The sequence below is a fragment of the Oryzias latipes genome, chromosome 18 (assembly GCF_053564925.1).
Source record: "Oryzias latipes strain Hd-rR chromosome 18, Olatipes_Hd-rR_3.1".
Taxonomy (NCBI): Eukaryota; Metazoa; Chordata; class Actinopteri; order Beloniformes; family Adrianichthyidae; genus Oryzias; species Oryzias latipes.
In genome coordinates this window covers 17,897,348-17,919,329 of record NC_136254.1, presented here as the reverse complement: position 1 = coordinate 17,919,329, position 21,982 = coordinate 17,897,348, and the positions used below count along the sequence as shown (strand labels likewise).

Below are 21,982 nucleotides of genomic sequence, written 5' to 3'. Positions count from 1 at the left end.
TGACAATGACAGCAGTCAAACATTTTCTGTAAGTCTTCACAAGGTTTTCTCAAAGTGTTGCTGGTATTTTGGCCCATTCCTCCATGCAGATCTCCTCTAGAGCAGTGATGTTTTGGGGCTGTCGCTCTGTAACACAAACTCCCACCAAAGATTTTCTTTGGGGTTGAGATCTGGAGACTGGCTAGGCCACTCCTGGTCCTTGAAATGCTTCTTGTGAAGCCACTCCTTTAGCCCGGCTGTGTTTTATGGGATCGCTGTCACACTTAAAGACCCAGGCACGTCTCATCTTCAGTGCCGTTGCTGATGGAAGGAGGTTTTCACTCAAAATCTGATGATACTTGGCCCCATTCATTCTTTCCTTTACACGGATCAGTCGTCCTGGTCTATTTTGCTGAAAAACAGGCTCAAAGCATGATGTTTCCACCCACATGCTTTACAGTAGGTATGGTGTTCTTTGAATGCAACTCAGCATTCTTTCTCTTCCAAAAACGATAAGTAGAGTTCTTACCAAAAAGTTCTACTTTGGTTTCATCTGACCATAGGACATTCTCCCAATCCTCTTCTGGATCATCCAAATGCTCTCCATCAAACTTTAGAAGGGCCTGCACATGTACTGGCTTTAGCAGGGGGACACGTCTGGTAAAGCAGGATTTGAGTCCCTGATAGGTGTAGTAATGTGTTACTGACGGTTTGTTACTTTGGTCTCAGCTCTCTGCAGGTCATTTACTAGGCCCTCCATGTGGTTCTGGGATTTTTGCTCACTGTTCTTGTGATCATTTTGACCCCACGGGGTGAGACCAGATGGAGGGAGATTATCAGTGATCTTATACGTTTTCCATTTCCTAATATTTGCTCCCACAGTTGTTTTGTTCACACCAAGCTGCTTACTTATTGCAGATTCAGTCTTTCCAGACTGGTGCAGGTCAACAATTTAGTTTCTGGTGTCCTTAGACAGCTCTTTGGTCTTTTCCATAGTGCAGTTTGCAGTGTGACTGTTTGAGGTTGTGGACAGGTGTCTTTTAAATAGATAATAAGTTCAAACAGATGCAATTAATACAGGTAATGAGTGGATGACAGAGGACCCTCTTAAAGAAGAAGTTACAGGTCTGTGGGAGACAGAAATCTTGCAATAACAGACCACTGCAAACAAGAAAACCATGTCAGGGACTGGGAGAAGGCTAAAGTCCGCCACACTGAAGAAAACAGACACAGGAGATGGACCATGGAGAAGCCCACACTTCCATGAACCAGGATGAAGGCGGCCTTCCTGCTCTCTCATACCTGGAGCAACAACCTCCAGCAGCGAACAGACATCAAGGGGCGGAGTCACCCGTCAAACTCCGCCTTAGTCACAATCAACTGTTTTTATATACGTCAAACGCAACCATCTGATGACGACTCTGACGAAGACAGAAAACGTTTGTCGAAACATGTCAGGTGTGTGAGAAACACAACCGTGTGTGATAATAGAAGAACCAATCAGTCAGAAATATTGCTTGTTTGTAGGTGACCAAATACTTAATTTCCACCATCATTTACAAATAAATTCTTTAAAAAAAAATCACAGAATGTGATTTTCCTGGATTTTTTTTTCTCATTTCGTCTCTCATAATTGATGAAAATGATGACAATTACAGGCCTCTTTCATTTTTTTAAGTGGGAAAATTTGCACAGTTGATGGCTGACTGAAGACTTTTTGCCCCACTGTGGCTCCACGTGCATCTGTGTTTTCCTCTTTTTAGCTCAAAACTGTTCGGCTGGATAGCTCCAATATTGGTCGCCTTTTTTTGTTTTTTTTACTGGTCATGTTAGGATGGGAATGTGAGGGGCTGTAAGCTAGCGGGACAGTGTGTAAACAGAGAGCTCTCAGAAATGGGAAAGGGGGCGGCGTTGCTTCGTACCAATAGTCCCGCCAACAACTTAGAGGCCAATTTTGAATGAACTCCTGCCGCTCTGCAGAAACTAGAGGAACTCCTGATTTGGCTGAAAATGACATAATTATAACTAAACCCAAAAAAACAAACATGGGAACGCTTGTAGAATAATCAAAACATGATCGGAGTGGGTCTTTTAAGCTCTCACAAGCTAATTTCCAACAGTCTTTTTTACAGTTTTTGATAAAGCAAATGAAGAAAAAAACAAAACAAAACCTCTAAAGATCTTGGAATGAAGAGCACACAAGTTCACCTAAATAAACCAAATCTGCTGAGGCAGCGATAATCTCCCAATCACAGTGGGATACGATTAGATTCTCTGCCTTAGGCGGCGACTGAAACAGCAAAGACACATCCATTTGTTTGAAGGTATCAAACAAAGCTGGCTTTTCTTTCAGTAAATGACGGTGAGGTCAATGACCATCAGAACTCTCGTGCCTTCTGCTGTTTTTCCACGCCTGACTGAACAGTCACACTTTGTCTGGAGTGTGCCCTCCCTCCATCTTTAAACCCTCAGCCCCTTGAGGTCAACAGCAAAGAGGCACTGACCTGATATAAAGGATCCCGGCGGCATTTGACTGTAGTTGGCCCCACCCATGTGAAGCGCGCTTGGTGGTGCAGGTGTGTAGGGCGTTCCGTAGGCCTGAGGGGTTGCGTAGGGTCCTGGAGGTATGGGCTAAATATGGAAAGAGAGGTAGTTTTTGTTTTTTTGCAGGAGAAAGAATAGGATAAAAAAAATGAAAAACTACTTCTCAGTTACGCAAAGTTCACAAAAAAGAAGGAGAGAAGCTGCTGACTCAGCAGGAGTGAAGAAAAGCAAATGGGTGATCATATAAAAAGTCTCAGTGTTTTCACTGGAAGCTCTTCATCTATTATTTTGCCAGTGGCAGCTGGAGCAGGTTCCAGCATGGCGGCGTGCGTGAGGGGGCTGCCGCTTACAGGGGGCGTGTGCGTCTCGGTGCCTTTGCTGGCGAGCCGGCTGAGAATGCTCCTCTCGGACATTTGGAGGCGAGCGGCGATTGGCGGCACTCTAGATAACGTGGCTGGAAGCCGGGTCACGTCGGCCTTCATGTCACTCAACAGCTCCTCCAACTGGTTCAGCACTGCAACGACAAACAGTGCTTAGATGAATAAAAGTCATTAAAACTGATGATATTTTCTTATCTAAAGTTAATTTAAGTGTAGCAAATCATCTAAAAATAATCTGTAATGCCCCACTTTTACCGTGTTAGTAGATTGGACAGAGATTGCAGTTCCTGCTTTTCTTTCAGCTAACCTATTTTCCACTGACGTAAAATAAATCTCTAACCAGAGGCGGTCGCTTGCAGCTAGATAAAATATCATGAACAGAAGTGTGAGCCAAGAACATGAACAGCGGGGTGGTGTTATTCTTTCAGTACTGCGGTGTAAACATGGAAAGAGCTGTCAGGAAGCCAGTGAGGAACTGTGTGGAGCTGTCGTCGAACACTGAAAGCTCATCTGGTGGAGCCACAGCAGAGCGATGGGATCAGGAAGAAACAAAGACTTCACAACATGTGACTTGATATTTGTTTCTTTGTTTTCGACTAATATCTGTTTTGTTTTTCCACAACTGTGTGTCAAAATGCACTATATTTTATGCACTATAGGGCGCACGAGCTATAAAAAATCATCAACGAATGGTCAATTTTCAAATATGTCATATTTAAGACGAACCGAACTATCAGGTGCATCCGTCAGTCAGTCAAACTTTATAACTGGGTTCACTGTAACTCCAGAACTTGTTTGTAACACGCTACACGTTAGCCGCGTTAGCCACATTAGCGTATTTCCAATTCCTGTAACACTCATCCTTGTTTACAACCGTTTAAAAAAACAGACTGAAATAAAATGTTTGTAAAACAAAAGTTACTCTGACCATGCTAACTCACGAGCTTGTTAGTAACATGTAAGAAAAACAGTTCGACCCCGCTACACATTAGCTGCATTCGCGCATTCACAATTCCACTAAACCTTGTTTGCCACACATAAAAAAACACAAACATAAAAAAACACAGACTGATGGCAACAAAACAAACGTTACTGGGACTACGCTAGCTCCCAACGTTGTTAGTAACAAAAAAAAAACAGTCGGACACGCTATATGTTAGCTGCTTTAGCCTATTCACAGTAACGTAAAAATATATGTATTTGTATATCTTCCAAAGGGGGGTGCACAGGTGTGTCTTGCAGTTTCCCTGAGGCTCCTTGAAAATGGAATGTACCATTGTGGTCCGTGCGTGATCGTGCGTATTGTAAAGTATCTGTAAGGGTAATAGAAGTGACTCGCACATATTGGTGATGCTGTCGTACGGTTCCATTTCGTCACACTAAATGTTAGTAAAGTGCAAGTACTTTACTAGTACTTACAAAGTACTTACTGACCACACCGTAATGCTGCACGCACAGGGTGTGCAACTAATACGCAAGTGCTGGCAGGGCGGCCGTAGGATGTCCACACAAACTACGCTCTGGTTGTCTAGTTTCCCTCATTTCCCCATCGCTCTACGGAGACTACGGAGAAATCCACGACTTGAATATTTCCTGCTGGGCCACCTGTGTGCCCCCTACAGGTCTGACCAACTTTTTTCCCCAGACAGCCCGTATCCACCTGTGAGGGCAGCGGTGACTAAGGCTTCATGTTCCAACCGATGTTCACCTTTATGCAGAACGGCGTTGGCGGGCTTGTTGCCGGCCAGCGACTCCTTGCTGAGGTGCTGGTGCGACTCCGCCAGGCACTCCACCTCAGCGAAGCGTGCGTTGAGCGCCATGGCCGGGTGGCTGGGGTCCTGCGTCATGTTCAGGTACGCCGCCCGCCGCAGCTGCTCTTCTATCACCAGAGCCTGCTCCAAAAGCTGGAGGACAAGGTCAAACGGAGGTGAGGCAGGAACTCTTTAAAGAAAGCATCTTTACGACATTCAAACAAAAAAACACTGCATTGAATTGTTAAGGAGACGGCTATGGTGCAGAGGTCGACCTCGGATTGGAAGCTCGCACCTTTGGTTCCCACTTAGCCCTCCCATGTAACAAAGTGCCGTTTAGCAAGACGCTGAACCCATTATTGCTCCTGCTGGTTATAATCTGCCACCATCAGTGTGGGAACATGCGAGAAAAGAAAACTTTTCCCCTCTTTTCATTTTTTTTGCTTCATAAAAGTTATATCTTAGTTTTGTTATATTTTAATTTATTCATTCATTCATGAAAAAATGAATATATTTTAATATGCCTAATAAAAAATAATAATGTTTTTGTACTTACATTTGTTGCCCTATTTAAAGAAATAATAAATCTAACACTGTTGTCAGATTTATTTATCTTTTTTACCTAAAGTGGTTTATATTTTTAAAAGTTAAAGCTAGACCTTTTTTTGTGTATAAACTATCCCAAAAACTACCAAACGAAACAAATACATTTGTGAAGTTTCTTTTTGACATATTCTGTAAAAAAAGCAAATAAAAAACAAAAAAAATCCTCATATTTCTATGAATCAGCTTTTCCAAAGCATTTCTTAAACTATGATTTCTGCTGTGAGTCAGGCAGGAGTCTGGGAAAAACTCATTGATGTGTCGTTTCAAAACGTTAGATTCTGTAACGCCACCAGTGACAAACCAGTGAGAAGAATCATCGCGTCTTGTGGGTCGCTGATGTCATGCTTCTAAAAACCTTTAGTCATTTGACTGAGGGGATGAAAAAAAATAAAAAAGAGGGAAAGATGCAGCGAATGAGGATGTTGTGGGGAGGATCTGCAACATGTGAGCTGCTTAAAAACAGGATTAGAGCCTTTTCAGAAACGCTGCTGTCAGCAAAACCTTTCAGCTAAAATGTGGGTCCAGGGGGATCCAAGAGGTCAGGTGACTGAAACGCTAAAGCTGAACAAATGAAACCACTCGAACCTTTGAATTAAGTATTGAAGTTCATCCATCATTGAACACGTTAAAAAATGTCAATAAAATATCTGGAATTCAGGGGTTCTTTTAAAAATTAAAAGTATATTTTTTTAAAGTGTGTGGGGGGAAAAAAAGGTTCTCTTCCGTTAAACGTGGAAGTGAAAGTGTGTCGCCGTCTCCTGTCCTACCTTGAAGCGACGGGCCAGGAACTTGTTCTTCATCTCCAGGAAGTTGCCTTTGTTCGCCTGTGATTTGAACGGCTCGTTGACGATGGCGAACTGAGGATCGTTCTGGATGTCCTGCCACCGGGCGTAGCCGTGACTGACACAAGGGTCAAGGGTCATCTAATGCTTTGAATCTGAATAATGGAGGAGTACCAGAGACTGTATAGTGCGAGACTATCCATTTATCTGGATGCTGATGCAGTTTAGACACCATTCTCACTATTTTTTTTTCTTTTTTAAATGGCAATTATGACATCACTCTCTAAAAAACATTCAAACACAATGCATTGTGGTCTATATTGACCAATCTAGTGAGCAACAATGCACCCACATTTTTCATAGACACCTTTGGGAGAAGTTTCCAGGGTACTGGACTTTGGGATTGTAGATTGAGACACCAGGGGAAAATGGCAAATGCCCCAACCGTGCTCTAACCGGAAGGTAGTGATCCCACCCACCATCATTCCATTCCAGAGAACTTCCAAATTGGAAATTTTGGAAGTTCTCCTCATTTTTTATCAAATCAGAACGCATTAAACAAAAGTCATAACTTCAGTTTTGTTTAAACATTTAGCTAGTTCTAATAGTTAATACATACAAAGTTAGCTTCAATCTCTTTCAGGTTAACAAAATTGACCAACTATGTCCACTAACACTAAATAATGAGCAGTTAAAATATAAATCCCTAAACATAAAGAGACCATTATGCTGTTTTTAAACCTCGTTATCAACTTTAAAAGGGAGAGTTGATATTTTTCCAAAGTGCTAATCAAACGAGGAGGACCTGGCTGCAGACAAGATGGCTTCAAGACATTGTTAGCCAGACGTTTTCAGAATTGTAGCACCTTAATAATACTTTTTAATGAGAATAAATATTTGAATGTGCAAAATGAGCTTAGAATTGGGCAAAAAACAGTCATCGTTTTTTTCCTTTCAGAAATTAACGGAAGCGTTCAGATTTGTAAACTGTTTTCATGCCGAGCTTTAGTGTTTACATTCCTTCCACTATTGAATCTTTGGAACCCCTTAACGCGATCAACTGGAATCAGCTTATTCTTATTCTTAGTAGTGTGTTGCATATCGGTGAAAAGCCGCTTTTCTCAGCAAATCCGTAGACTACCGTCGATCATGTAAGAAGTCAAAGAGCATAAAAGGTTTGAAGTTTAAAACAGGAAAAAATAACCATAACTGTCAGGATCCCCAGATAAATGTGTCTTTCTTTTGACAAAAAAATGAGTATTTTTCAACCAAAATGGGGGGAGAGGGGTGAACTTTTGGTTCTGGTCGTGGACTTCCGGTTCTGGCTAATGTCTGGGCGCCATCTTGATGTTGCAGCCAGGTCCTCGGAAGGGGAAAAGCAGTTTGTTGGTAAAACACAGATTTGTTCTTTTTCATCTATAAAACTGTTTGCTTTTTGTTTTTTCTTTGTTTTCACTCGAGTCTCAATTAGTTTCTGCAGGAGCCTGCAAAGAGGGAACAACATGAACCAAATGACCCCAATCCTTCAGTCTCCACCGCTGCAGTTTGCTGTTTACAGACCTCCGGTTGGCGTGCTGACTTCTTACTCTGCCGCGCTTCTGCTGGCCTGATAGAAAAATAAACAAGAGCAGGGTCATCGCCCGGGCAACGGCGGTTAAGGATACATTACGATTCCCGCCAGCAGCCAGTAGTCGTGTCGGCGGTGCCAGATCTCGTTCATCTTCCCCGAGGAGATGGCAGCCCGCTCCTCGTTCTGCCAGAGAGTGTGCAGCTCTGCGGGTTGAAGCCAGCACACAGTAACGCTGAGGTGTGTCTCCAAAGGAACTTTCTGGCTAAGAAAACATGGCTGCAGGTGTTTTCCACAAGACACCCCCAGCTTTTCTGGGTTTGTGATTAAGCTGCAGATAAATTTGGCTCACTGCTGCTTTTGTGCAAGAGCTCAGAAAGCAAAACGCAGAGTTGATTTAGGAAGTGTTGTGCAGTTCAGACTGCTTAGCGACCTTTAAGGTCAGCACATAGGGTTATTTTCATGGAACCTTTCTCTGACGACCGACCAAGTTTTATTTTAGTAATAAAATATGTTAGAAATTTTTATGTCTTTACATAGAAACAAAAAAGCAGATAATGGTTTTGCATGCCATATTTTCTGCACTAAAGGAGCAAGTAGAAGCCTTAATTTTTTTTCCGTGAACGACAGACGGAGCACTTTAAATACAAATGAATTCTGGTTGTGTTGAAGCGATTTTGAGAGATACATCTGTCATAATCTTTGATTGGGTGTTTTATTTTGGATAAAATACCAATCAGATATCTAGGCTGGAGCTGCTATGCCAGCTTGTTGGGTACACAGAGTTGGACGCCATATTGCATATTGAGGTGCCAGCTCACTGCTGTGCTCCAATTGTACAAACAGAGCTGGAAAAACAAGGATGTGACTTTCCACGAGTAAATTATTACCATCAGCTCAAAAGGAGAATTTTTAGACAACATTTTTAGGCAGAATTTACTCTCAAGATTTTGTAGTCTCTTCAAAGTCAATGGTAACTACTGAGGTGGTGTCGGCTCCCCACCGCCCGGTTTTTTACCACAGATCACGGAGTCCAACAGTTTGTGTAGATCTTAGTATGTGTGCAGATTTGAATAAAAATCACCACCATTTATCAGACATGTATTACAATTATTATATAATGACTTATTTATTTTTTAGAAAAGTTTAAAATGTCCTTCATCTGTTGCAGCTTGTCTGAATACATTAATACCAATACCTGGGTCTTCTTTTTGTGATAAACAGAGGTTTTTTTCTTTTTAAAATCAGACCAAAATTAAGCATTTTATGGTCATTTGACTGTCTCTGCTAAGCCATGTCTCCTTGTTTACAAACCTTTCCAAAATGGCGTCACTCTTCATGTATCTTGGACAATGGTAGCAGGCTAACATAGCGTCTCTAGCAATACAACTCTTTGATGCTAACACACATCTGCTCATGAAAACGATGAGAACAGATGAGTTCTTATCGTTTTTCATAGAAACCAATGAACTTATTGGGCTTTTAATTGGAAATTCACATCATAGACGCGATCCGTTCTGTTTATGTGTTGGTTGGGATATCACCAGTCTGTTTTCTTCTTCCTACTAACTTTCAGCTCAAACATTCCAGAGCAAAGATTGGGGAAATGTTAAATACTGACGAGTATGAAATGTTTATTTTTTTTTGTGAGTTAATCCCGATGACAAAGCAGCGAAGTCCGTAGGTTACCAGGATGCTCTAGTTGTGGGTGTGGTCAACTTTGTGGCATGCAGTCTGTTTTTTGAGATTTTATTTTTTTAACGATTTAAACATTTTTTCTGCTTTTCTGAGATATGAATTTTTCAAACTTTAAAATACAATTTTTTTTCCATTTTTTGGGACATTTTTTCATTTTTAAATATAATGTTTTTGGAGAACCACGCCAACAAGTCAACTCTTTATATCACTTAAAGTCACTAAAACCCTTCAATTCTTCAGTGAGGCTTTGGAACAATTCGAGGCAGAGGCGGCGCTTCTTCTTTTGCATTGATATCAGTGGCAAATACCGATACCCACACCTACAGTGCCCTCTAGTGGTTGTGAGCGGGGAAATAACAAACACATGAGCCTATTTGTTTAAAAAAAGAACCACATATAAGTCCTTTAAGTCCCGGCTACTTATACTCTGAAAAATACACTGATTATTCTTTGTTTTTTACATAGGAGATACAGTTAAAAACATAGGTAGGCATTTAGGGAAGCCGTATTTTGGGGTTAAAAGGTGTATTTATAGTTACATATCACTCTCAAGCTCACCTCCAGGTTCTTCTAACTCACCTGTGAAGCCACCGTCCGCGATGTTGAACATGAAGCGCGGCCGCTCGCTTGCAGGCTTTCCATTACCCCTTGGCGCCTCCTCTTTGGGTGCTTTGAGCTCCTTCCCAGCCTCCCTTTCCCCTTTCACGTCTTCTGTTATCAGTACAAATGAGGCTCTGATAAGCAAAGACTTCTAAACTTTGTGGTTTTTTTTGGTCCAGTGATAAGCAGCCATACTTACTTCACTGCGACGATACACACCTTTCTTGACTTCAGCCGCCTCGGCCTTGTCTTTGCCCTCTGCTGTCTCCATTTTGGAACGGGACTCCTTCTCCTCCCGAACCTCGTCTCCTACAGATGTCAAGGTCATGAACTCACCTCCAAACTCCGCTTTGATCAATCCGTTTGACGGCGTTTTACCTGGTTTCTCTTTTGTTTCGTGCTTTGACTCCAGTTTAGTCTCCTCTTTACTCTCCTCTAGCTCTTTTTTCTCCGCCGCCGTGGCGGCTGGAGCGTCCGCCGATTCGTCCTTCGCCTCACCGTCTTCTGTCTTCTCGTTTTTTTGACCCGCAGAAGCGTTTCGATGCGTTTCTTTTGTGGCAGAGGACATCTGAGGGAAGTACAAAACAAAACTGTCGAGTTTAATTTAACAGTTTGAGCTTTTAAATAACCAGGCGATATGAAAACCTCAACTGACAGTTTGCTCACTTTTAGTGGAAGAAATTGGGTTTTTTGTATATTCTGGAAATATGAATTCATATTTCTGGGATTTAGTTGACAGTCTGTGTTGTGGCAGCAGGTTTGAGCTCTTCCGTCTGCCAAGCAGCAGATTTATTTTTATACAGCATGACAATAGCAGTGTAATTACACTCAAAGCCTGCCACGCAATTATAGTGTCATGTTTGATTTTTGCAGAATGCCTGAAGAAGCCAAACTGTTGCCCAACAAGATTAGAATTTAAAAAAGAAGATTTCTAAAACAAAAAGAGGACCAAAACCATCTAGGGAAGGATCAGGGTGTCTATAGCTTTACAGAAGTTACATTTAAGGATTTTTATACCTTTTTAAGAATACTTCATATCTAATTTAAGATTATACGTCCAAAGAATAGACAACAAACAGACGGATTCTGCTGTTTCTAGCTCTAAGCTTGCGATTGGACCGCTATATTTCTCATTGTCCCAGGTTTAGATGTGTTTTGTTTCAAAAGGATTTCCACCAACCGGTTTTAACCACAGCGAGTGATCCCTATTTTCACTTTCCCATTTACCCGCACCGACAAGCTAATGAGCTAGCTGAGGTTAAAGGATTTACAACCTGATCACGACCTTCTGACACAGCACATCCTGCAAATGTTTTTAAGTAACACAAAATCACATTGTGTTGACGGGAAGAAAATGTAACGCCCATTTACCAGTAAGACAATTTAATGCTTTCAAAGGACTTATTTTAGTTCAACATAATGAAGGACTTTTTAAGAATCTGTGGCCACCCTGAAGTTAAGACACAAAAAACATAAAAGATCCACTCTAAAAACTCAACTTGGTGTATTTAACATATTTTTCTGATGATGATTTTTCTGATATATGAAGAAAATTAAGCTCAGAAATGCCTTTCTAAATATTTCTTTATCCAAATTGTTGGGAATCAGTCGAAAAAATACTGTTTGAAAAAGATCGTATTTGTTAGGTAGACAGTACGCTGGGCGGGGCACAAGCTTCCTGCTCCGCTCCATTCTGATGCGTCCACTTGTAGAGGACTAGATCCATGAACGTCTTTATTTTCTTCGCCTGAGCTGGAATCTGGATTTAAACTATATAACTGGATGGCTTTAATGTTGCTCTAAGGGGCTGTAAGCTAGAGGGAGTGCATGTAAACAGATGGGTGATGGGGATTGGGGCGGTGTTGCTCTGCGCCCACATCTCACAGGTGACTTTCTACTGAACTCCTGCCGCTCTGCAGAAACTACGTTGTAGAAAACGCCACAGATTTTTACATTTTGGCATCATCATTAAGAGATGATCAAAGTGGATCTCCTAGATCTACAGTTAATCTTGAGGACCATGTCTGACCTCCTGAGATTCTCCAATCTTGTTGCTGTCTGCCTCTTTCCGTTCATCCTTCACTTTCTCTTTCTCCTCCGCTTCCGCCTTTTCCTCCTCTTTGCCATTTTTTTCTGTCTTCTCTGAAGGAGCGGGGGTTGCTGCAAAAATTCGCACAAAAAAAAAAGACACAAATTAGTTCACTTTTGATTGTAGGATCTGAGGAGCGCCCCCTGCAGACTGTGTAGGGTGTAGCACAGGTCACCTGGTTTGGAGGGGCACGGCGTGCTGTTGTAGCTGGCGTCAGTTGTGGGTGTGGCTGTCTTGACAGTGGGGGAGGAAGCCCTGGAGGAGGCTTTGTCTATGCTGATCTCCGGCTTGAGTTCTGGTAGACTCCAGCGGCCGTTGATGTGCTCAAACTCATGAACCTGGACACCAAACATCCAGAAAAACAGAAAAATCTAGTCGACTTACACTTTACGTTTTCTCTGCCAAAGAACTGGAAGATGTCACTTTTCAAAATTATATCAAACAAATTTGCATCAATGAACTGCAGCCAAAAAAGTGAATATAAAAACTTGAAAATAAAAAAAATATTAAAAAAATTAAATTAAAAAAAGAGGGCCAAATTGGACCCTGTGGGTTCTGCGGGGTTAAAACCAAAGAAAACATTTTAAAAACCTTAAAATGAGAAAAACATATAGGAGACATCAGCATTTGTAAAGCCTATACAGAACAGTGACGTGCGGTCAGATGAGGCAAGTGAGGCTCTGCCTCACCTGTCATTGTGATCAAATGTTATTTTCCACTGATCCGTGTTAAAGATACACTTTCAGTTGACTCGACAAGTTTTCCACAGTTTCTGAGGTTAAAATCGCAGAATTTGAGTGTTGCAAGTGGAAACTGCGGTGGCAGGCTCCCAAGCATTCTTCATTGAGAGGGAGAAACTAAAGGAAAATCAGGAAGGCTTTTACTACAGATCGAAGAGTTTTTTGTGGACTCAAAAAGTAATGTCAAACATGGTTTTTAATTTTTTAAAATAATATGGAAGTAAGTACAAAAACGTAAGTATTTGAAAACTAAATTTTAGGCTTAAAATAATAACTGTTACGATCATTTTCACAGGCAAAATTTGAAAACACTGATTAAAGCACCAGAATTTGAAGTTGGAAAAATACCAGAAATTGTTACTGAGAGTCAAAATGAAGCGTGTGCTGAACACATCTGTATACTTTCATTTGTTTACAGAACATATGGATAATTTATACACAAAAAGAGTGTTCTATCCATGTCTATGAAAGAAATATTCTCTGTAGGACAAATATGTTCTTGTGTGTATCTTCTATGCTGTTACCTGCTGTTGGATGAACAGGGAAATATTTAGTTCTTGTGATTGTAAATCCGACTCCAGAGGAGTCGGTGCCTCACCAGCCATCAACCTCACCGCACGTCACTGGTACAGGACATTTATGACGTGAATTTTTGCTAAATGTCTAACTAACGCCTTATAAATGTTATTATTCTGGTTATGAGCACATTTATTAGCATTTTAAATGTCTTACAAATGCCTTACACGTGTTATTAAAATTGCTCATAAGCCATTAAATAATGTAACAACTGTATCTTCTTTAGTAGTTTATTGATCGTTTTGCAGCCCCCTAATCTAAAGCGTGACTAATGGGTTTAATTACACACCGAATGCCTGGATAAACACATTTGGCAAAAGGATCTTTTTTTTTTAATTTAACCTTTATTTCCCCAGGAAATGTTCCATTGAGATTAATAATTTCCTTTTCAAGGGAGTCCTGGCTAGAGTGTTTTCCTACGTGGATCATTCTTACCACAAAGTAAGATAACCGTGAACTGTTGACTTTGATTTGTAAATTGACTCAAATTGCCACCTCAAAATATTTGTTCCCCGTGTCCTTGAATGCAGCGCCTCACTCTCAGACTCAAGATCCAAACAGGTTCAAGGTTTTTCCAAAAGAAAAAAAAAATCTTCCAAATGTTGCAAATCATTAAAGTAAACGATTGCTAAAAGTGTTTTCACTTTGAGATAAACAAGCGGGAAAGGATCCAAAAATAACTGTCTTTGCCTTCCCTCTGAAAACGCTCTACCCAAAAGTTTCCATAAAGGGGGGGGGGGGGGGGATTTAATCAGTGATATATTTTATTATCTGGGCCAAGTTTTTGTCAAATTAACCCATCAAGTATGACAAGTTTGTTTGAAAGCTGAGATTCCCGCTTAAGAGTCTCCAAATATTTTCCACTCACTTTCAGCTTATTCTCTTCCTCGTTCCCTGTTTTTTCTTCTTTTATCAGTTTTTTCGCAGCAGCTAAATCGGTACATGTTGAGCCTTTTCGCACTAAAATAAGAAACAACAGAAAATTTGGCACAAACGGCAGCTAGAATAAACACAACGCCCACACGTCCCTGTTTGCCTGGCAGCAGATGACCCTGGAAGACGGCAGATGAAGATCTTCTGCAGGTTTGAACAAGTCAGAGTGAAAACTCGGTTTGGATGAAGCAAAACGATTTCACTCGGATTGTTCCACAGATTCAAACAGGAAGGGGAGCTAACGTTGGATTTGATTTTCTCTATAATCTGTATTGAGAATGAAAACTATAAAGTCTGCATCCTGTTTGCATGGTTCCTTATTGCTGGACTTCTGCTCATAACAGTTACAGGGACGACAGCGGAGCAGCTGATCACGATGTGCATTCAATGCCTTTTTGAGAGTCTACTCAGAAATTGTCTGCTCTGTGTGGATTCCTGCTGATTTGCATCAGGAAATTATTCACGTTTGAACATCTTTGTTTTTGCATTTAGTTTAAACCATTCTCAGATTCTGCAGCCCTGAGTTTACATAAAAAAGTCAAACCTGTGAACCTTTTCAGAAGAACTAGGCAGCGCTTGAAGACCCAAACCTTGGTAGGAATTTGGATGCCTTGGACACGAAACTTAAAGTCTAGATATTTTGGTTTAAATGTAATTATTGCCTTTTGTTTTGCAGATTTTTTTTGCACAAATCAGCAGATTTTAACACTTAAAAAAAAGAGCCCTACAACTCTGACTCAGCATTTTCAATTCTTTGCATTTGGTATTTTTCCTTTAATGTTTGACATTTAACCCACCAGTGAACTCTGTGTTTATAGCCTCAAAAACCCAAAGCGGCATAAAGCAACAGCACCGTGTTCTGATGCTGTACATACTGCTGCTAATTTCAGTTTCCATTCAATGTTTTTCTCTCCTAAATGTAAGCAAAGTAGATAGGTAGTAGTAGATTTAATGCATCAAGGCCATTTAAAGACCTCCTTTTTTGAAGATACATGGAACATCTTCTCGTGCTTTTTAGTAGCCAACAGAAACAATGATGAAAATACATTACAGTAGTGGTCAAGCATGGTGGAGGTAAGGCGATGATTTGGGCTTGTTTTGCAGCCACAGAAGTGAAAGGAGTCTGCATTAACCTCTGTGACCTCAGTTAAGGGAACTTAATAAACTCAGTGTGCACTCACACCAGGTAGCCTGTGTGGCCTCACATGGAGAGGAGGGGACTAATGTGTGCTAATTAGAACCCATCTGTAGCATAGATCAGTATGGATCAGTATAGTTTAGTATGGGTTAGTTCGGATTAAAATCGATCAGTTAAGGTCAGTATGAATGGATCAGCTAGGATCAGTATGGATCTGTACTGATCAGTAATAGTTTGGATTAGTTAGAAACAGTATTGATCAGTTAGGAACAGTATGGATCAGCTAGGATCAGTATGGATCTGTACGGAAAAGTTAGGAATAGTATGGATTAGTTAAGATCAGTATGGATTAGTTAGGATCAGTATGGATTAGTTTGGATCAGTATGGGTCAGGTAGGATAAGCATGGATCAGATAGGAACAGTGTGGTTTAGTATGGGTTAGTTGGGATTAGAATGGATCAGCTATAATCAGTATGGATCAGTTAGGATAAGCATAGAACAAGCAGGAGCAGTATAGTTTATTATAGTTTAGTTTGGATTACAATGGATCAGTCACGTTAAGTACAGAACAGTATGGATAAGCATAGATCAGTATGGGTCAATTAGGAAAAGTATGGATATGTACTGATCATCAGGAAAAGTATAGACCAGTATGGATTAGTTAGGGTCAAAATGGGTCTGTTAGGATAAACATGGATCATTATGGATCAGGTAGGAGCAGTATAGTTTAGTATGGGTTAGTTCAGATTAGAATGGATCAGTTAAGGCCAGTAAGTATGGATCAGCTATGATCAGTATGGTTCAGGTAGGAACTGTATGGTTTAGTTTGGGTTAGTTTAGATTACGGTAGTATTGATCAGTTAAGGTAAGTATCGATCAGCTCGGATCAGCCTGGATCTTTATGGATCAGTTAGGAATAGTATGGATCAGTATGGATGAGGTATGAACTGTATGGTTTTGCATGGGTGAGAAAGGATTAGAATGGATCAGTTAGGAACAGTATTGATCAGCTAGGATCAGTACTGATCATTAGGAATAGTATGGATCAGCCTGGATCTTTATGGATCAGTTAGGAATAATATGGATCAAGCGGGAGCAGCATAGTTTAGTATTGGTTAGTTTGGATTACAATGGATCAGTTAGGGTAAGTATGGATCAGTATGGATCAGAATGGATCTGTACAGATTAGTTAGGATTGCTAAATACGCTGGAGGGGTGTACCTCAGAGCTTTGAAACCAGACACCTTCAGCTCATCGTAAACAAAGAAAAAGTGTGTTTTCGGAGCTCTGTGACCTAAACTGCTTGTATTTTACTTTTATGACATAAAGTCATTCATGCGGCATTTGTGATTCTATGATGGACAAGATGGTTTCTTCTGACAAAAATCTCTTCAGATGAACTAAATCCTCCAAAAATAAAAGCTAATCAAACTGGAAATGTAAAGTGTCTGTCAACACTGCAGCGCCCCCCCCCCCCCCCCTCCCCCGCCACCACCCAGATGACAGTGAGGACACGCTGGCTTTGTTCTGACCTTTTTCTTGACGAGTGACATGACGCCGATGCGAGTGAGCACCGGCTGGCGGCACAGTCCCTCCCTCGGGACGCCGTCGGCGAAGGTTTCCGCCCCGTCAGCGACCGGCTCGCACAAGTGCCGCATAAACAGAGAAACGTACGCTCTGACGGAGGACAGAGAAAAGGCATCAGGGAAGACGCCGCCGGACAGCCGGCGTCCGGTTTTCCCGTTGGAAGCTCACTTGAATTCCTTCTCGGATTTGCCCTTGAGGTCTCGGACGAGCCACTGCGAGGAGAAGGCATCCTGGGAGGGCATTCCCCAGCGCATCACGGCGTTCAGGAAGGCCTTGCGCTGGCGTGTGTTAAAGCCCAGAACCTGTCAGCAGAAATAAAGCAGACTATACATCATCCTGTAACAGAAAAACCTGGCCCCAAGCTTTAAAAACAGCTCCAGCCGTTGATGTATAGCAGCAGATTCTTCTTCTTATTCCTATCTTCCAGCTACATCTTAAAGAAAACAGAGCTTTTTGAAGCTTGTGTGTATGTTTCAAACCTGCCAAGGTCATTTCTGAATTTATGTGAAATGTTGGGTAATGCTAACATAAACAAACTGGATCCTAGAGAGAACAGTGCAGTTATTACCTCCACATTATCAGCGTGATTAATGAGCTTGGAGGGTTTCTAGGTTTTTCAGGCTGTTTCTTTTTTTTTTTTTTTAAGAAATAAAAACAGATACATGAAAGGGAAAAGGATTCCAGGAATGGACCGACCTCAAGGTTGCCACCAACTCTTGCCAGGAGAGGAGGCAGAGGCTTGTCCTTGTCGTTCCTCAGCTGGCGGCGAGACTGCCGTCGACCTGAGCGTGGAAAGAGAACCCAGAGAGGAGTCAGTCTCACATCAAGACAAGATGAAAAATGTCTGGAAAGCTTTAACTTGATGGCGGGAGGGGGGTTTGCATTCTTTTTATTGGCAGGAGATCTGCCTGGAGACACTAACAGCTAAGTTTATCTTCATCTCCTTTTACCTTCTGGCCGATCGTCAAAGTCTTCATCCTCCTCCTCGGAGCCGACTGAATACTCGGACTGGTTGTCTGAAATGTCAGCGTGCCACTCTGAAAGGAAAAGACTTGCAGTCCTGTATTTTTATTCCCAAACACAGGAGAAAGACGCCGTTTTTGGGATAAATCCTCCTCTACCTTGATCTTCTTGCGCTGCGTCGTTGTAGTTGACGGGCTTGCGGTTCCTCTTGCCTTTCCCCAGCTTGCTGGCCAGGTCCTCCTGCTGCTGCTCGTAGTGATGCCGCAGCAGCTTCTCCCAGTAGTCCGGGTCCACGTTCTCCTCCTGTTTGATGATCTCCCGCTCGATCTCCTCGATCTGGAGGTGGAAACAACGGGGTTGTTTTTGTGACAGGAGCAGAAAGGTTCCGGCATCGGGTTAAAGACAGAGATGAATAAATGTCAGCGTGAAGAAGACAGACAGACAGGAAAACATGTAAAAACATATATAGATAAAATTGAGTTTAGAATTGCATTTCTGAGTCTTTCTTCATTCAAATCGTTGTGAATCAGGGGCAGACGGAAAAATGCTGTTTAACTTAATTCATCATATAATTAAAATAAACATTTAACTTAAATCCTCTATGGTAATGCTTTTTTTTTCTTTTATCCCAAATCAAATATCAGGACTTTGTCCTGCTGTCTCATTTTTCACCACTAGATGTCACTGAAACGAACTTTTAATAAACAGTTCCAACCATGATGGAACTGAAGAAGAAGAGGATTTATTGGCGCTTCTTTGCTTCATTTGCAGATTTTTGTTCATTTCTCAGAGCTGGATCTCTACAGTCCAGACAATCGAGGTAAATTTTACTTTCTCATCCATCATTTTGAGGCCTGAATGTCACTAAAAATAATCAATTTTTTTGGAATCAATTTAAAATCTATATTTTTTAATATTTTTCATAGTAAACCAAATGTTTAAGTTGTGCAAAACAGTTTTAACATTATCTATTTTAGTTAAAGTGAAGTAAAGTGGAAATTTCTTTAAATAAAAAGAAAATCCTACCAAGTGTGTGTGTGTGTGTGTATATATATATATATATATATATATATATATATATATATATATATATATATATATATATATATATATAAAGTCAATTGATTGTCTAAGAGAAATTAGAGAAGCTTTAGTCTTTGATTTCACAATAGCTCGACATTTTACAGATAGAAATCCAAACCTAAAAAATAAAATAAACAGAATAGGGGAATAAATACAATGGAGGAAATACATATTTGATCCCTTTCTGAGTTTGTAACTTTGCCCACCTAAAAAGCTCTGACCTCTGCTTAATAACAAGGCTTTTACCACAAAATACTAAGTCTTTCCAGCAAGAGGGATACAATATTTATTTTCCTCAATGACATAAATGCAAATAAATCTATATAAACTGTTTAAAGTTGAATTCTTGGTTTTCTATCTCTCACTGTTCAAATCAAACTACCATTCCTTTTTAAGTGGGCAGACCTACAAAATCAGCAGCATTATTTCCTCCACTGGAGAAGCTAAATCCGTTTTTATAAACACAGCAAAAGCTTTAGCAGACCTTTTTGCCTCCCACTTAGTTTGAAATGTTTTTGAACCCCAAACCACATGAATAAAAGTGTCTGTGTGTGTGATCTGTAAGGAGCACCCAAAGGCGCCTGACCTTGTCCTCCTCCCGGACCATGTACTGAGCCACTTTGAAGGAGCTCAGGTACTCGTTCATGTTCTGCACGTCCGTGTCGTCTGTGGCGTCCTGACTTCGGTCCAGCAGCCTCTCGATGGCGGTGCTGTCGTAGTGGATGACGTTCCCCTCGTCCTCAACTTTATCCCCTGCGTTGTTCTTCATCCCTGCCAACGATGGACTCAACATCAGTCTGTGTTTGCTGTAAATTAAGTCAAGACCTCCTCACCTTCTCCCTCGTCCTTAAAGAGCTCCTCTGTCCCAAACTTGAGGATGTCATCCAGCTCCTGCTTGGTCATGGAGCCTGCTTTCGAACCCAAACCCGGCCTCACCACCAGATGGGTCAGCATCATCTTCCTCTTGGCTACCTGGGTGATGCGCTCCTCCACGCTGGCTCGCGTCACAAACCTGTAGATCATCACCTTGTTGGCCTGTCCGATGCGGTGAGCCCGGCTGAAAGCCTGCGCGCAGAGGAAGCCTTTCACCTCTGGTGGAACTCGATTCTTTTGACAGAAACAAACGGGACGGCACCTGAATGTCGTTGTGCGGGTTCCAGTCGGAGTCAAAGATGATGACGGTGTCTGCTGTGGCCAAGTTGATGCCGAGACCTCCCGCTCTGGTGGAGAGCAGGAAACAAAACTGACAAGCGCCAGGAGCTGAAAGCGGAAAAAAGGATCTGATCAGGAAGGTGCTGAACTCCGGATTTGAATCTTCTGTTAGATAAAGTTTACAGAACCCAAAGTTTAAAGGTCAACCTCTAGATCCCTCGTTTTTCTGAGAACATCTGTCAACCAGTTTCTGCTTTTGATTTGAGACATTTCTTTAATAAAATGTGATCCTAATGTGATAACCTGGACTCCCCTACCCCCAAAAAAGTTGGTTCAGTCCTCGGTTCCATTTGATTTTAAAGTCATAAAGACTTTCAGTCCTTTTAGATTAATCAAGATGCCCAAAAGGTTTGCTTCTGGCTGTGAAGGCCGGTTCAGACCAAACAGCAGTGGATGCAGTTTGTCTTTTTATCCCGGTTAGAGCCGCTAGCTTTGGGCGTTTTGTTCGCTAGCGAGCGCATGCTCCTCGATGGAGGTCTGCCTCCCCGAAAGAAAAGAGCGCAGTTGGTGCTGAGGGCTCACCGTTGAAGCGGTCGATGGCTTCTTGTCTCAGAGCTCCAGTGATCCCGCCGTCAATTCTCTCGTACTTGTAACCCTCATGGTCCAAAAAGTCCTCGAGAAGATCCAGCATTTTGGTCATCTGAATGCAGACGCAACAGAGGAACATTTTTTTAACCCCTTAACCGTGGAGATTTAGCTGCAGTGTTGACAATCTTTCATCTACCGTTTACGCCATTAACGTAATTCCAGCAGATTCTGAAGCGGAGAAAAGCAGCTTCGCAATGATTTGCAACACTTTACAGTAGGGAAGGGTTTATGCAATCAACGTAAATACTCTGATTCTGTCAAAGAGTTCAGATATGTCAAACAGCTCGTGAATTTTAGGTCTCACTTCTGTTGTTAAAGGCGTTAAATCTGTCTGGGTTTACCTGTGGGAGCTTTTTGACGCGAGTACTTACTTGTGAGAAGACCAGCACTCGGTGCCCCTGCTCCTTCAGTTTCCTCAGCATTTTCTGCAGCAGCATCAGTTTTCCAGACGCCTTGGTGAGGGCCGACCCCTCGTAAGCACCGCTGGGGGTTTTCTGAGCTTCCTGCAAAGAATAGATGGACACTGGGGGATGAATCTGTGGTCAGCGACAATGGAGACATGACTGGATTACGTTGAGATCTATGAGACGCAAAAAAGTCAGCAAGATCAAAACTGCAAAAAAAAGAAACTGGAAACAAAAAGGATGCATCACTAACTACATTTACAAGGACAAAAGTAATTGCGTCATGTAAACACGGCATATTCTGCCCCGATTACACTCAATCAGATCATAATTTCTTTTTCCGATCGACATAGGTGGGTTATGCCGATTGTTGATCCAATCCTGGTGCATGTAAACAGTTCAATCCGATTCGTGGGTCACTACTGCGGAGGCTTTGTGTCATGCTTGGACTGTGTGGCGCTCCAGAGAAGGTTCTGGAGCGCAAACAGGACCAGCCGGCTGCTCCAAGCGAGTCTCTAAGCAGAGCAGCCGGACTCGTAGCTTCATGTTTGCCATCCGGAGGAGCATTGTGTGAGCGAGCTGCCGTGTCTCCGTTGTAAGGGGCGACTTTGGGGCGGTGTGGGAGCTAACGGAGGCGGCTTTTCAAAGCAGAAATGCCGCTTGGCGCAGTCCTGAGAAACCATGTCAACAATCCTTTGAATTCATGTTCCCAGTCGTGTCCAGACAAACTAAATGCTGAAGTTATTGCAACATATTTACAT

At 41.8% G+C, this 21,982-nt stretch overlaps 1 protein-coding gene across 7 annotated transcripts in view; it reads right to left on the bottom strand.

Moving 5' to 3' along the window:
- The window catches only part of chd3 (chromodomain helicase DNA binding protein 3), a 66,732-nt gene that overhangs the window by 17,306 nt on the left and 27,444 nt on the right, over window positions 1-21,982 (bottom strand). For 6 of the 7 annotated variants that reach the window (XM_078936452.1, XM_078936453.1, XM_023949026.2 and 3 more), the window contains 20 exons: window positions 21,189-21,320; window positions 20,752-20,869; window positions 20,153-20,277; window positions 19,851-20,082; window positions 19,604-19,788; window positions 18,093-18,270; window positions 17,922-18,008; window positions 17,668-17,753; window positions 17,140-17,273; window positions 16,917-17,061; window positions 12,172-12,334; window positions 11,937-12,067; window positions 10,286-10,475; window positions 10,127-10,216; window positions 9,887-10,018; window positions 7,707-7,815; window positions 6,028-6,160; window positions 4,612-4,807; window positions 2,874-3,037; window positions 2,484-2,610 (listed from right to left, as the gene is read on the bottom strand). In XM_078936452.1, the coding sequence (XP_078792578.1) occupies window positions 2,484-2,610; window positions 2,874-3,037; window positions 4,612-4,807; window positions 6,028-6,160; window positions 7,707-7,815; window positions 9,887-10,018; window positions 10,127-10,216; window positions 10,286-10,475; window positions 11,937-12,067; window positions 12,172-12,334; window positions 16,917-17,061; window positions 17,140-17,273; window positions 17,668-17,753; window positions 17,922-18,008; window positions 18,093-18,270; window positions 19,604-19,788; window positions 19,851-20,082; window positions 20,153-20,277; window positions 20,752-20,869; window positions 21,189-21,320 (2,857 nt within the window). Of the gene's footprint in view, window positions 1-2,483; window positions 2,611-2,873; window positions 3,038-4,611; window positions 4,808-6,027; window positions 6,161-7,706; window positions 7,816-9,885; window positions 10,019-10,106; window positions 10,217-10,285; window positions 10,476-11,936; window positions 12,068-12,171; window positions 12,335-16,916; window positions 17,062-17,139; window positions 17,274-17,667; window positions 17,754-17,921; window positions 18,009-18,092; window positions 18,271-19,603; window positions 19,789-19,850; window positions 20,083-20,152; window positions 20,278-20,751; window positions 20,870-21,188; window positions 21,321-21,982 lie in introns of those variants that run through there. The other variant, XM_023949028.2, reaches the window with a different exon arrangement.